Raw genomic sequence first — 15,822 nt, forward strand, 5'->3', positions numbered from 1 at the left:
TTTTCCTAGGTATAGATGGTGGACAGGCATAGAGAAAAAAAAAGGAGGTGTTTGCATCTAGAGTATTGTTAACCCTGTAATGTAGTTAAGTACAATATGGCGTCGATATTTTCGCAAAATCCGAAATTCGAAGTATGAAAAACGGACCATAGCGTCCGATTTTTTTGCGTTGATCAACTCAAAATATAATTAAAACACTTCATATGGAATTTCATTTTTCCATAAACGACACCATTTTCAAGGAAATTGATGATAAAAACCGTCCTCACCGACCTCCGTCATCAAAAAAATCCAAAATGCCTAAAATGCGAACACCTCCTTTTTTTTCTCTATGGTGGACAGGTGGTCTAGATCACTCGGTATAAATAAACTTATAATAGACCCTTGGTCTCCTAACTTTGACTATTTTTGGCATTCAAAACAGCACTCCCAGGGTATTTGCTGATATAGCTGCATTCGGGTGCATCACACTGTGATTGTGAATACCTGTCACAGACAGAAAATTTTGGAAAACTTCATAAATTGCAAAACAGTAACTACCATTTGCAGTTTTAACATAATGAATCAACCTGTTCTACATGAGCACACAAAAAATGGAGGTAGCAGAGAGTTCCTACCGCACACAAAACATTTTTCTTGGCTTCCAAAATATTTTATTAAGACCATCAAAATTATTGAGGAACTGGATTATTCCTATTTCTGCTATCCACTAAAACCATCGAAATTTCATGTGAGAACATACAAATATTAATAAAGTGTATCTCTTACATTACGCTCGGAAATTCTTCATAGTGTCTATGATAAACTTATCTGAAAATCTTTGCAGAATAGAATCCCTTTCGCAGTTTTATTATAGCTACAAATTTCACTCCACTAGCTTGCGTGCGACATTGAATTATGGAATATCAATTTTAAATTGAGTTGAGTTAAAAATAAGTGAAATATTTCCTAACAGAAAAAGAAAACTCGTGATTTCTCAGTAACCCCTGTTGTATAACGGCAAAAACTGTTGGACAGCAATAGAGCAAATTAAGATAAACATTCACACAATGAGTGCTTAAAAATCGGTAATGAAAAACAATCCCTATGGTAAATTTTTGCAATGTTGTCACTTACGAAAGTATCCTGTACAAATAACAATTGAAATTAAGAAATAGAAAAAAGGGGGGAGGAACAATAAATTAAGAATTTAAAACATAATCAGCATAGAGAAAATACTAGACTGCGCAATAACTGGTTGCAGGTACAGAGAAATATGTACTTACCAGGTTCACCATGTGAGCCCACTAAAATATGTTATCAAAGCATCCAATGATGGATCTCAGTGAATTGCTAACTATCAATCATGACGACTGATCAATCTCCTCAGTAACAATATAGGAAGCTGATTTCAACAAGACCATATTCATTATTTTGACATTGACTATCAAGTATAGGCAAACGCAGAATCCTCGACTGATTTAGCCATCACCACACGCCTCATACTATCTAGAAAATCTTACACTGTTCTTTCTCTCACTTTGCATCTTTGAGCCAACGAACTTCGATGAAAAATGCCGACAGTTAATGGGCTACCGCCCATTTTTTTCTTTCATCATTTCGACAAATTAATTATTGAACAAGCTAGGATTTGGTTAAGATCATCTCTTCATCTTCCTCCATTGGTTCCACTGATGTTTCTCGCGATGCATGTCTGCTTCTGAAAAAAAGAAATGACATTGCTACTTAGATAAAATAATTATGAACCACAGAAAAAAAATTGTATAAGGGAACTCAAGGTGATAAAACTTTCAACAGTCATTATACAGTTTTTTGTGAAGGTATCTATTGAACTGTTCATTCAAAGTGGTCGCTTAGTGTAAAAATGCACCATAACAAGCGGTTTCCAATTATCAAGAACGGTTTTTAAAATCGTACAATTCGAGCTTGAAGATTCCGTTACATTCCTGGAACATACTATCAGACCTTTGTACCGTAATTGCAAGTATCCGGGTTCCATGCGATCTGTGGATATGAAAAAAAACCATCTGGATTGTTTACTGTTTCCCTCTAGATTTGTTCATAATTACCGTATAATTAAACCAACCAAATACAGGGATTACAGTTCAGTGCTTGGCCGCCAATGGCTATCTGTTTCCAGGATATTTAACTTTCTCTCATTGTAGAGTAAGGAGCAAAAAAGGGTGGTTTTGCAGGCAATCATAATTATTTATCTGTGCTTACTTGAACCTACTTAATCTACAATCTTGTGGTGCACTCTCTACCTACATCATTTGGTGATATTTTGGTAACGATCTATCGAGGATACGTAACATGTGAGTTGCAAAATAGCACCTCTTCTCAATTCTAAAACCTCAGTCCAAGTTTACAAGGGAATTCATAATTTTCCGAAGCTCATCATCATTTTTCTGGCGCATACATAAAACCTAAACTGAGTTCGGAAACATTAGTGCACAATCTGATAGTGAATTTCGAAAAAAATAATAAAATGATAGCTTTAGGCAATACACCCAGAAAGCCTTTTCCTTATTGTCATTATAGGTATAAATACACGGTGTCCCAGAGCACCCATGCCGGGCCTTTTTCTCGGTTGATTTGTGTCGAACGAAGTAGGGGACCGCGGGGTTGAATGGGGAATCGTCCCCAAGGAATTTGAATTTAGTAGTCTCGAACCCCCCTCTCACAGCTCCCCTTGGGATGTAAAGGGGGGTCGCCATCCTAAAAGTCGGAGTTTTCGATGGAATTTTGATTCAATTTCATTATAATTGAAAAGCGCGAAAAAGGGTATCCCGGGATAAGCATGTCAAAATGCCCTTGTGAATGAATTTTTATTTTAACCATTTTAAGTCATCAAGGGTGTCCTAAAACTTAGGTTTTGGGGGATTTTAGCCCCCCAACCCCCTCCGCCCCCCCTCAGACCCCCAAAAACTGCTTTTTTGGGCAATTTTTGACTATGCTAACGTCATTTCCTCATAACTTTCGTAATTTTCGATAGAATTGAACCAAAATTTGTCAGAATCTCCATCAATTAGCTTAATTTTTGTAGAAAAAAATTCATAATCATCGGATAATATTTTAGCCTCCAAAAAAATTCGTAAAATTTTTGAAAAAATCATGTTTTCCCTTTTTTCGCGGCTAGGTGGCGTAGGGAAACATGCACACAAACAAAAATTGTCTCTTTTCTTAATTTATACATCCAATAAGATACAGTAAAAATTTCGTGTTGATCGGAGTGGTGCGCCATACTTAAAAACGCAATTTTCTAACCTCAAAACGGCCTAAATGCCACCATTAGCCTCCTTTGATGACTAGGCGTGGAGAAATGTAGAGAGAAATATCCGGTTTTATCGTCTCACCTCTTAAGTGATCCACTTATGTACCTTGAGTCAAAATTTCGAGTCGATCAGAGTGGTGCGCAACACCGAAGCACGCAATTTTCTAACCTCAAAACGCCCAAATTGCTCATTTCGGCACCCATTATCACTCCGTGTGAAAAAGTAAGAAGAGGTACATCCGATATTATTGTCCTACCTCATAAATTAGACACTTAAGTGCATCTAATCAAAATTTCGTGTCGATCAGAGTGGTGCGCAACACCCAAGCACGCAATTTTCTAACCTCAAAACGCCCAAATTGCTCATTTCGGCACCCATTTTCACTCCGTGTGAAAAAATAAGAAGAGATACATCCCATATTATTGTCCTACCTCATAAACTAGGCACTTAAGTGCATTCAGTCAAAATTTCGTGTCGATCAGAGTGGTGCGCAACACCTAAGCATGCAATTTTCTAACCTCAAAACGGCCAAAATGCCTATTTCTGCACCCTTTATTACTCCGTGTAAAAAAAAGAGAGGTGGGTACATTCGATTTTATAGTCCTACCTCATGAATTAGACACTTGAGTACCTCGAGTCAAAATTTCGTGTTGATCAGAGTGATGCGCAACACCCGAACACGCCGCTTTCTAACCTGCAACCTCCCAAAATTCCCATTTTGGCATTCATTATCACTGTATGTCAGCCAAGATCCCGCTTGAAAATTGCATGATGCACTTTTCAAAGTTTATTTTGGCACCCTGCCGCGTAGCAGGCCCGGGCACTCAGGGAAACCTCTAAACTCCTAGGATATATATGACTTTAGGGAGGCTCGCTCATCCCCCACGAAGAAGCGTTCCCTCGTCCAAACTTCCATAATACGTAGCGGTGCAATGAGTGCTGGCAAATTCAAGTTAATAAATTAACAAGAGGTTAAAAAGAATCATAAAGTCAAAGGAAAACACTTTTTCAGTAAAGAAACTTTGTTATGAGTGAAAGAAACGGGTTTTTTTTTTAAATATAATTAACATTTACAATTGTAGAGGTGACAAAATTATTACTTAAGGTAAGACATGATATACAAATCGGAATATAAACAAAAATCAGTCGTAAGAAGTAAATACGAGTGATCAATGGTTTTAAGTTGCTCCATTTTGCTAGTGTTAATCGCAATTTTGCGTTTTCATTTACAGGATAGATTTTTTTTAAGAAGCACGAGATAAATTTGTTTCACGTGAAATCGACCCCTGAAAATCCAAATTCGGACCACTTTACGCCCCAAAATTGATCCATTAAAGAGGGGGACAGCGGCCCCCTCCATAGATTTCCTTTGGTCAAAAATTAACGCAGATTCTCCGGATAAAGATGGTTTACCACGTAATCGATCCCAAGGAGTCCGATTTTTATGGTCCTGAGGCCCCCCTAGCCTCCCTTGGGGGTTAAAATGGGGGCACGATTCCCCCCGACCTTTGAAATTTTGCCCTCTCCATTTACCCCCCAAGGGAGACTAAGGAGGCTTCGAGACCATACAAATCGGATTCCTCGGGGTCGATTACATGGTAAACCATCTTTATCCTTATACTTCAATTTTTGTTCAAAGAGAAATTATGGAGGGGGCCGCCGTCCCCCTCTTAAAGGAATCATTTTTGGGCGTAAAAGGGGTCCGATTTCAGATTTTATGGGGTAAATTTCACGTGAAATCTTCCGTGCCACTTAACGCCCAAAAATGATCCTTTTAAGGGGGGGACGGCGGCCCCCTCCATATTTTCCCTTTGATCAAAAATTGACGTAGATTCTCCAGATAAAGATAGTTTACCATGGAATCGACCCCAAGGAATCCGATTTATATGGTCCCGAAGCCTCCTTAGTCTCCCTTGGGGGGTAAATGGAGTGGGCAAAATTTCAAAAGTCGGGGGGAATTGTGCCCCCATTTACCCCCCCCCCCCCCAGGGCGGATAGAGGGGGCCTCGGTACCATAAAAATCGGATTCCTTGGGATCCATTACATGAAAAACCATCTTTATCCGGAGAATCTACGTCAATTTTTTATCATAAGCAAATTATGGTGGGGGCCGCCGTCCCCCTCTTTAAGGGCTCATTTTTAGGCGTAAAGTGGTCTGATTTTGGATTTTCAGGGGCGGATTTCACGTGAAATTTTCCGTACTTTTCAATCCTAATGCAATCGAATCAAACTTCGATCGATAACCCCGGCCGGGGTTAAATAGGGAACCGACCTAAAGGAATTCCGAGTTTCATGGTCTCGAACCCCCCCTCCTAGCCCCCCTCGGGGGGTAAAGGGGGGGGGGGTTCCGATCCTGAAAAACGCGGTTCTCCATAGAATTTCGATTCGATTTCATTAGAATTGAACAGTACGGAAAATTTCACGTGAAATCGACCCCTAAACATCCGAAATCGGGCCACTTCACGCCCAAAAATGATCCATTAAAGAGGGGGACAGCGGCCTCCTCCATAATTTCCTTTAGGTCAAAAATTGCCTTAGATTCTCCGGATAAAGATAGTTTTCCATGTAATGGATCCCAAGGAATCCGATTTTTATGGTCCCGAGGCCCCCCTAGCCGTCCTGTGGGGAGAAAGGGGGGTAAAATGGGGGCACAATTCCCCCCGACTTTTGAAATTTTGCCTACTTCATTTACCCCCCACATTCGTTTAGATTCCGTCGATTCCACAATCGTGGTAAAATAAAAACAAAATTTTTGTGTCCATCAAAAACTGCTAAAACCGCGTAAATGCCACTTAAAGCCAAGTAAACCCATTAGAAATCTCTATTTAAGAGAAACATTTAAAAAAAGTTCATTGAAATCGGTTGAGATGCAGCGGAAATATGAATTTTTAAAGGTTTAATTTCCACTTAAAAAATGGCAACGTCGCAACCCGGCGCTTCTGAGCAAAACGGCGATCGGTTTTGGGCGTCTTAGAAGATACTGTATCGCCTCAAGTGCTCAAAATTCGAGCATGCCTTGAGGCATTTTCGGCCGTTTCTTCACACACCTCTTTGACCAAAACAATTTGCACAGAAAACCAGTATTTCCAGTTCAATGGTAAAATATACGAACAAGAAGACGGTCTAACTATGGGCAACCCACTGTCCCTCTTTCTCCTACAACTTTAAATGAGTGACATGGAGCAAAAAATAAAAAACGAATTTAGTTTGCTAATTAACAATTTTTTTTTTTTTTTTTTTTTTTTTTTTTTTTTTTTTTTTTTTATTGGAGGAGGTTAGTAGATGATTTTTCAGTATTTTGTAGAAAAGAAATTTAGGCGACGCCCTGAAGTTTTTAAACTTACAAGACAAATCTGTAAATTTTACTTGTGAGATAGAAGAGAATAACGAACTCTTCTTTTTTTATACAATGGTGCAAAGGCATGGTGACACTTTAAACTTCGAAATTATTAGAAAAGAGACACATGCTGAAGTGTACATTAGTAATCTATATTATACAGCTACAAGCAAAATCTTGGAAGCACTATCTCTGACGAACTGCCGGACCGATAAGGACGATCTTCACATGTATGTCATCTGTAGTAGATGTAGATGTGCAAAAAATTATGAAACTCCGAACTTTTAATGTTGTAGAGCTTTTAAAGCTCATGTCACTTAAGTCCAATGTTAATAGCAAGAGAGATATGTCGTTTCCGCTAGAAACGTTACGGTGTGGGATTCTACCTGAGTGACTCAAATAAACAATAAAACAATGGAAAAGCTCGTGAAGGGCTCCTAATTCGAAGAGTTGAGGAACGGTGCATCGCTCAGGGTTCAAGGTTCAAGGTTCAAGGTCCAAGGTATACACGGAAAAAAAAGAATTGCTGATTCAGCGATTCAATTGCTAAAAACAGTGAGTGCAATGTTTCAACGCAGATTTTACAACAAAAAAATGCTACTTTAACCACCCCCGTGGTTAAATTAGTTTAAAATGTGGTTAAAGTAGCATTTTTTTGTTGTAAAATCTGCGTTGAAACATTGCACTCACTGTTTTTAGCATTAGATTGCTGAATCAGCAATTCTTTTTTTTTCCGAGTAAGGTTTAACTCAATTTTTCCTGCATTCTTCCGGCTTCGATTTGTGGCATTGGTCAATTAACTTGATTGCTGAATTTCTATTAATATTTACAGCAGATAAACAGCAGATACTAAGTGAGAAGGCAGGCGCTGCGTCGCGTCGGGACAGACCAAATATTATTAACTCTAAACGGTCGAAATCAGATTTTTTTTTTTTTTTTCAAATTAAGTATTTAAAAATAACATAATAAATGGAAATTTCTCCAGTAAGTGGACTGTGAAATTATGTGCATCCAGCTATTCCTCATCATTTACAAATTTGAGTGTTACGTCAAAAATTTTGAAATCGATGCAGCTCGAACACAGAATGGTGTATTAAAATGGAAGAAAATTTTTGCCTATACATATGCATATGGGGCCCGCAAAGCGGGCCTGAGGGCGCGAGGCGCAGGCGCCCTCCCGAGGGTTGGGCCGCGTAGCGGTCAGGGGGCAGGGCCCCTTAGTAATTCTTACAATTCTCAAGCTAAAAAAAAAAGCACTTTCAACAGCTTACTCAACTGTGTGCTTCATTGTCACTTGAAAATCACAAACAAGAAGAATAGAGAATTTTAGAAAACGCAGAAAAACATGACATTCAAAAGGGAGCTATAAAGAGTTTAATTCGCAAAAGCAGATTTCAAAAGGAGAAACATGGAAATGACTACCCTTGGTAATAGAAGTGAAGGAGGGGGTACCTATGAAAAAATCAAATATCATCCAATTCATTTTCCAAAATTTCAAAAGAGTTTAGAAAATATCATCTGAAAGTAGTTCCAGTCAACAAACACAATTTGAAGTCGTCTTGCCATGGCAGCCTCAAGGACAGTGTTGAAGAAGGAGATAGGGCTGGCATTTACAGTTTACAATGCAAAGACAGTAACAAGCATTACATAGATCAGACAAGAGGAAAAGTGAAAATGAGGATTAGTGAATACCAAAGAAGTATCAGAAACAGGGAAATTGATTAATCAGCAGTAGCAATGCACACTTTTGAAACAGGGCATCGGTTTGAGGAAAAAGGAAAACTGCTAATCAGATATACAGGGTGTCCCAGAGCGCCCGTATCAGGCCTTTTTCTCGGTTGATTTAGGTCGGACGAAGTCAACGACCGCGGGGTTGAATCGGGAATCGACCCGAAGAAATCTGAATTTCATGGTCTGGAAACTCCCCCCCCCCCGTCTCCCTTGGGGGGTAAAGGGAGGTCACGATCCTAAAAATCGGGGTTTTCGATTGAATTTCGGTTCAATTTCATTAGAATTGAAAAGTGCGGAAAATAACACGTGAAATCGACCCTTAAAAATCCAAAATTGGACAACTTACGCACAAAAATGATCCATCAAAGAGGAGGACAGCGGCCCCTCCATAGTTTCCCTTTGGTCAAAAATTGACACAGATTCCCTGAATGAAGATGGTTAACCCCGTGATCAACCCCAAGGAATCCGCTTTTTATGGTCCCGAAGCCACCTTAGTCTCTCTTAGGGGGTTAATGGAGAGGGCAAAGTTACAAAAGTCGGGGGAAATTGTGCCTCCCCCCCCATGTTACCCCTTCCCCCCTGGGAGGCCTCAGGATCATAAAAATCGGATTCCTTGGGGTCTATTACGTGGTGAACCATCTTTATCCGGAGAATCTGCGTCAATTTTTGACAAAAGGAAAACTATGGGGGGGGGGGGGGAGCGCTGTCACCCTCTTTAGTGGATCATTTTGGAGCGCAAAGTGGTCCGATTTTGGATTTTTAGGGGTTGATTTCACGTGAAATTTTCCGTACTTTTCAATTCTAATGAAATCGAATCGAAATTCGATCGAATCGGCGTCAATTTTTGACCAAAGGGAAACTATGAAGGGGGCCGCTGTCCCCCTCTTCAAGAACTCGTTTTTAGGCGTGAGTGGTCCAGTTTTGAATTTTTAGGGGTCGATTTCACACTTTATCATCTTTTTAACTAAAGAATTTATTAATTTTTATTCTTATAATAAAATAAAAGTTAGAGTATTTTTATTTATTTCTTTATTTTTGTTTATTTTATTTATCAATGTTTTGGGGCTGATTCCTTATGTTTTCTTTATGTTCTTTATGTTTCCTTTGACTTTCAGGATCGTGACCCCCCTTTACCCCCCAAGGGAGACGGGGGGTCGGTTCCGAGACCATGAAATTCGGATTCTTTGGGGTCGATTCCCAATTCAACCCCGCGGTCGCCGACTTTGTCCGACCTAAATCAACAGAGAAAAAGGCCTAATAAGGGTGCTCTGGGACACCCTGTATAGAAGGCAACTAGATATCTCAGATGCTATGCAAATGTACAAGAATAGAGAAAAGTTGGTAAATTTGGATTTGGAATGGTTTGCAAAACTGTCTGCTCAAAGTGATAGATGGCAGCCCATATAAAAAAAATTAAAATGAAGGAGATTAGGAATCTAGGGGCAAAGTGAATACTCGCATCCCCCCTCTTATGGCAGAGAACAATAGAATCTCCCAGCCAGCCGATAAGCGTCTTGGATTGTGGACAAGTTGCAACGTAGCGCAAAATAGACTAGTCTCAGTGCACAGAACATGATGGGAGAATATAAATCTTGTGCAGTTGAAAGAACAGAAAGTTTTCTCACCAATCAAGATCTTCACTTAAAGCTCAATTATTTCATCAAGGAAGATTACTATTCAGATGAGAGTTTCAGAACACATACTTTACGACGCTGTCCATACATTTCATCCATAAAAACTTTTCATTTTTACCCTCACAAAGGGAACTTGCGCGTAGAAAAACGGGATTTCCTCATAAGAGTGCATAGCGATTAGAATTCCAGTTACTTGCAACTAGTCCACGGCTATATTGTACGAATACCCACTTTGCTTCTGGATCCCTAAAGGAGATTAATAGAATAATAACAAACAACAACTGGTCGGGATTCAACCTTGAAGGAGGGGCTGGAGAGCGGGAGCCTCAAAACGTGTCGGTGGTTTAATTTTATTTTTTGTGAGTTTAAATTTTGTAATTCTAGTTTTCTTTATTTCATTCATTAGCTCATGATTTGTTACCTTGGGCTCCGTTTGTTTCGTTATTTCCGAACTTTCGGTTTCGAACTTAGTTATAGTTCTTTGTAAATTGCCTCTTTCTTCTGCACATTATCATGCTCAGTCTCTCAGGCAAAATATTAATAAATAACCCATTCTTTAAATTTAATTATGAATAAAATAAATAGCAATCATAGTATTCCTGGTTCACCTAAATTAAAAGTAGAGCGCTGAAAACTAGATTAAATGACTCTTGTAAAGCAATGAAAATGAAGAGGCCGTCCGCATGTACCTTATTTGGTAGATTCTGTAAAGTACAATTTGGAGGTACAGAGCGGAAAATATATATAACTGTGCCAGATGGTGCCTGTTAGGCACACTCATGTGGGTCATACTTGTTAGTTTATTGCAACTCTCGACTTGCCGCGATATTTAAGGATAAGTGTGGCACTGCACAAAAACTACTGCTGGCCCCCATGGACCGGTTAATTATTGTGTTAAACAAATTATTAAAAAATTGAAAAAAAAAAAAAAAATATTTCAATTAATATGAAGAATTGCAACTTACAAAATGTGGTTAGAGTGCTGTCTGTTCATTGACAAAGAAGCTAGTGCTGAGACAGTTTCACTTTCCTCGCTCATTGTGGCCTCCGCAGCACTACAAAGAACAGTATTAGCTCCATCTCTGAGGTGCGGCCAATGAGGTAGCTGCAATAACATCCACCAAAGAAATGTTAGGGTTAATAACTGTATAATAGCAGAATTATCTAACCATTACTTGAATGAATAACTGTCACAGAAGGAAAAACACCTTTCTGAAGGAAAAACAAAAGCAGAAATGACAAATATTACCATTTGAGTTACAATTCTCCTGAGTTTCAGTGCAGGACTGAGAGGGCAAGTATTCAGCTCTGGCAGCAGTAGGTGCACTGGAATATTTTTGTGAGGTCCTGCTGAGAGAAATGCACCTACTCTGCTCTTTTTTGAGTTGGTCAGCGGGTCGCACTTAGTCAGAGAGCCCAGCTTAGAACTCCAGAAAATCCTGCACCGCATTTAATTATAGCTTATGTGTATTCTGTTCTTTTTGGAATTCGTCAGCAGGCCACACTCAGTCAGAGAGCCTAGCTTAGAACTCCGGAAAATCCTGCACCGCATTTAATTATAGCTAATGTACACACTCAGTATTAATTTCTGTGTTCTTATGATAAATTTCACTTCCTGTTCTGCTCAGAAATTTCAGAAAGAGCTTGATGCAATAACGGCTTTGTTCGCCCCCCCTCTGGAATTTCTTCAGACTTTGTCTATTGATTACTCATACTTGAGCGCTTCTTTTCCCAAATTTTCAGGCCCCCAAAAAATTTTGGGGAGAGAGAGCTAGGGGGGGGGGGTGGAACTTAAGATAAAAGAGCAATTTTTGGAAGGGCACCGCACCGCCCACTCTTCAGAGCGTTACTTTTGGGCATGCCAATTAGAACACTTGCGGGTCAATTAAGATTTAAATTTGTTGTACTCTTCAATTTTGATAAAATTAATTTGCAATTCTGAAAGGAATCCGAAATTTAAAATTGAACCTCCCCCTCCATTGACCCCCCCCCCCCCCCAAGAGAGCTAGGGGGGCTTCGGGACCATGAAAATCGGATTCCTTGGGGTCGATGACCCGGAGTGCCATCCTTTTCTGGAAAATCTGCATTAATTTTGCGACCATAGGAAATTATGGGGGGGGGGGGGGGGGTAGTGCCTTCTTTGTTAGGAGGGTCATTTTTGGGCCTAGGGTGGGCTGATTTTGGATTTTCAGGGGGGACAATACTGAGTGAAATTAGTCGTACTGTTCAATTCTGATGCTATTGAATTGCAATTCTGTCGAGAACCCTGACTTCTAGGATCATGAACCACCACTTACACCCTCAAGGGGGAAAAAGGGGGGTTTTGGGCCCATGAAATTTGCATTCCTTGGGATCAATTCCCCATTTACTTGCGCAGTCCCTGACTCAGTGTGACCAACAACAACCGAGAAAAAAGCTCAGTACATTTGGTCTGGGACTCATTGTATAGTAAGACAAATTAAACGTAGGTGCAATTGCCCATACCTGGATTGCGATGGTTTTCTGAAGAGTGTCGATGGCATTTTGGCATGGGCGTCGAGTTAGCTCTTGTTCTTTAATCTGCGTTACCTTGTCTCCTAGAAGGGCTCTGACGCACTCTTCAGCAGAATCACAAATGGCAGCAAGATCATAGCCACCTTCAAGAGCAAGCACCACCTTGCCATCAGCCAACTGCATGAGTTGCTGGGTCATGTGACCAAAACAAGCTGCTGATACTTTGTAGCCACCTAGGTTCGGTGGGTGACCAATGGCAGCGTCAAAGCCTGCTGAAACTAAGACGATGTCTGGAGCGAATGCCTGCAATAAAAAACTAAACTTTAACTGGAGCCTGGAAAGTCAAGTTGCTATTTCAGTGATTTTAATGTTATTTTCTGCCGTTTAGATTTTATTTTTGTTGTGTTTTAAGCATCAAAAAGCATAAAATGGAATTTCCTAACTTTCGATTTGCAACGTTTCCTCTTTTCATGCATTTGTAAAATCCAAGAATGAAAAATTTACCCAAAATTTCGCCAATTAGGAACTTTGACACCGCCCCTCCTTTGTTACTCCTCAGAATTGTTAGGGAACTCGAAACTGTTGGAAAAGGCAGGGCATGGTCCACCACTAGTAAGATTGGACCTAGTTTGCACATACCCCTCTTAGAAAATGTGATGCTCTTCCCATTCAATCAAAAGGCTTCAGCAATCCTGCTTCAAGATGACAAGGGGACTGCAAACCAATTTAAGTAGTATAGATCAACTCCAGAGACATTTATATGCCTTGCTATTTGAAGCAATTTAATGAACTTTTTCTCAGTTCAAAGAGAGGCTCTGCCTCGTTAGCAAGATGAACGATCTCAAGTCTGAAAGTTACTTAGGTAAAAAATATACTTTGAAGAGAGCTGAAATTTGATTAATGCAGGGTTACGATGATAGTAACTCACCTTGGCAATAGGCATGACAATAGATCTGAATGCTGCTAGGTATTCTGCATCTCCCATTGGGGGGTTTAAACCACCTGACCAGGCAACATTGACTGTGTATCCAAGTCCATTTCCAGCTCCACACTAAAATTCATAGGGTAGCAATCAATTGTTCAAGTTCTTCAAAGCAACATACCAAAATAAATTAAATTAGAAATTCTGGCAGGGGAAAAAAAAGTAGTTACACACTACTCACTGTTTGTGATCTTCTTTTCAAATCAAAATTGTTTGAAATCACAACAGTGGGCTTTTCAAGGACTCGCAAGGAAAAATTTGAAAACTATTAAAATGTAAAATCCGCTACCATTCCATTATTCTCTGCTACCTACAAGAAGAGACAACTTCAGGCTACGAGGACACAATTTGTCCCACTTAATAAAAAGAAAGGCAATTTCTTTCCACGAAGGTAGAAGAGCATTGAAGATTCTACAGGTATTATTCCCAATTTTATTAGATGTTAGTTGTTGTATCCCAGAAAGCCAGATTTTGTTAGACTTTTAGAGTTACTTACTTCCGTTGCACCACCAGTGCCTGGAAAGAAGTTTCCTCCATCGTGTCTGTGAATGGACAGGTATAAAACTCTCTTATCATCGTAGAACATTTTTTGAGTACCGTTTCCATGATGAACATCCTGAAAAAACGAGTAAATTAAATATATATAATGATTAAACTAAATATTTTACTTCATAGGTCAAACATGTATTAATATCTTACTTTTATCATAATCCAAGAGCAAATTAGACAGAGAATTAAAAAAAAAAATTAAAAGAAGGATTGTTTTTTGTTGAATGGAGATGTTGCATGTGTGAGGGATTTGTGATTTGACTGTTAATTCTTATGTAAAAGTTCGCAAGAAACACAATGGTGCCACTGGTTTTCTCTGAAATCATCTCCCAAGCTCAAAAAAAGCTCTCAAAGTGAGGCCAAAATGGAGTGGATATCCCGCCCTACCCTGAGAGTCCACCTCTACATCAAATTAAACTCTCTATGCAAAGATAGGACGCAAATACATTCGCAGGGTTGCCGTGTTTTCAGTTTTGGAGTCTCCAAATAAAGTGACAGCCCTGGCAATGTATTTGCTCCCTATCTTTGCATGGAGAGTTTGTTTTGATGTCGAGGAGGACTCTCAAGGTAGGGCGGGATATCCCCTCCATTTGGGGCTCAACTTGAGAGCTTTTTTTGAGCTTGGGAGTTGATTTCAGAGAAAACCAGTGGCACCATCGTGTTTCTCACGAACTTTTACATAAGAATCGACAGTCAAATCGCAAATCCCTCACACAAGCAACATCTCCATTACAGTTGATCTAATATCATCAGATCAACTAAATATCTCAGCATTTGATGCAGTCTCACCTAAAAATTTATAGCAATTAAATGATGTCACTCTTAATTCTTTAATCACTCATGAGTCACAGTTTTCCTCCACTGCTGATCTAACTACTATAATGATATATTAAAAGGACTGTTCATTTACCCAGTAACCTACAGTTTCCTCCTACGAGAGGTATCCGTAAAGTAAGTTAATATTCGTCATATCCTCTAAACTAATAAAGATAATTTAAATCCGTGAAAATTCTTTAAATTGCTATTCTCTCAGCTTTCTAAAAAGCTTCAGTTTTTTTAATTTGGTCTTCTGAGTGCTGAGTGACATCAGTTTTTCCACACCTGTCTCTCACCACTGCATGTCCAAAATTGACGCGCAGTGGGGAGGTCGCAGGACAGAAGCATGCGGCTTCATCCTGCAAATTGTCAAAATACAATTTTTGGTTTAAAATTTAAAATTTAAATGTTTGAGAAGACCTTGCTTTACTTCTCCACGTAATCCCCATCTCGTTGGGCAAATTTTACATACCGTGACAAGAGCTTTTTGATTTCATCAGCGAAAAACTGGCGATTGTGATTTTGCAACCACTTTTTCACAGCTTCCTACACCTCATCGTCGTCCACGAAACTTTTTTTGCCAAAACCCTTCTCTAGCTCAGGTAATAAGTGGTAAATCACTTGGGGTGAGATCCTGAGAATAAGGGAATGGGGGAAAGGTCCCACTTGAAGGAGGTCAACAACTGATTGGTCACATGAGCTGTATGGGGCCTAGCGTTGTCATGAAGCAGCGTCACTTGACGAGACAAAAGGCCAGGGTATGATCTTTAAAATGCTGATTTGAGCCTTTTCATAACATCACAGTTTCTGTATGCATCAATATTTGTGCTTCTTTCTAAGAAATAAATGAGTAACACTCATCGAGCACCCTTAAAGACGCGTGTAAATTTTGGACACGCGGTGGGGAGAGACGGATGTAAGAAAACTAATGTCCTTCGGCACTCAGAAGACCGAACTTAAAAAACTGAAGTTTTCTGGGAAGCTGAGAGTATAAAAATTCACAAA

The 15,822-nt window shown here is 39.6% G+C and overlaps 1 protein-coding gene across 1 annotated transcript in view; it reads right to left on the minus strand.

The window, feature by feature from the left end:
- Positions 1-1,623: 1,623 nt before the first annotated feature.
- HDAC4 (histone deacetylase 4) overlaps positions 1,624-15,822 on the minus strand; it is a 60,510-nt gene continuing 46,311 nt past the window's right edge. Inside the window, exons 9-14 of the mRNA XM_072306541.1 lie at positions 15,114-15,176; positions 13,949-14,068; positions 13,399-13,521; positions 12,462-12,773; positions 10,943-11,082; positions 1,624-1,699 (exon numbers count right to left, since the gene is read on the minus strand). Coding sequence (XP_072162642.1) covers positions 1,624-1,699; positions 10,943-11,082; positions 12,462-12,773; positions 13,399-13,521; positions 13,949-14,068; positions 15,114-15,176 — 834 coding nt within the window. The remainder of the gene's footprint in view (positions 1,700-10,942; positions 11,083-12,461; positions 12,774-13,398; positions 13,522-13,948; positions 14,069-15,113; positions 15,177-15,822) is intronic.

Source organism: Bemisia tabaci, chromosome 1 (genome assembly GCF_918797505.1).
Source record: "Bemisia tabaci chromosome 1, PGI_BMITA_v3".
Lineage (NCBI taxonomy): Eukaryota > Metazoa > Arthropoda > Insecta > Hemiptera > Aleyrodidae > Bemisia > Bemisia tabaci.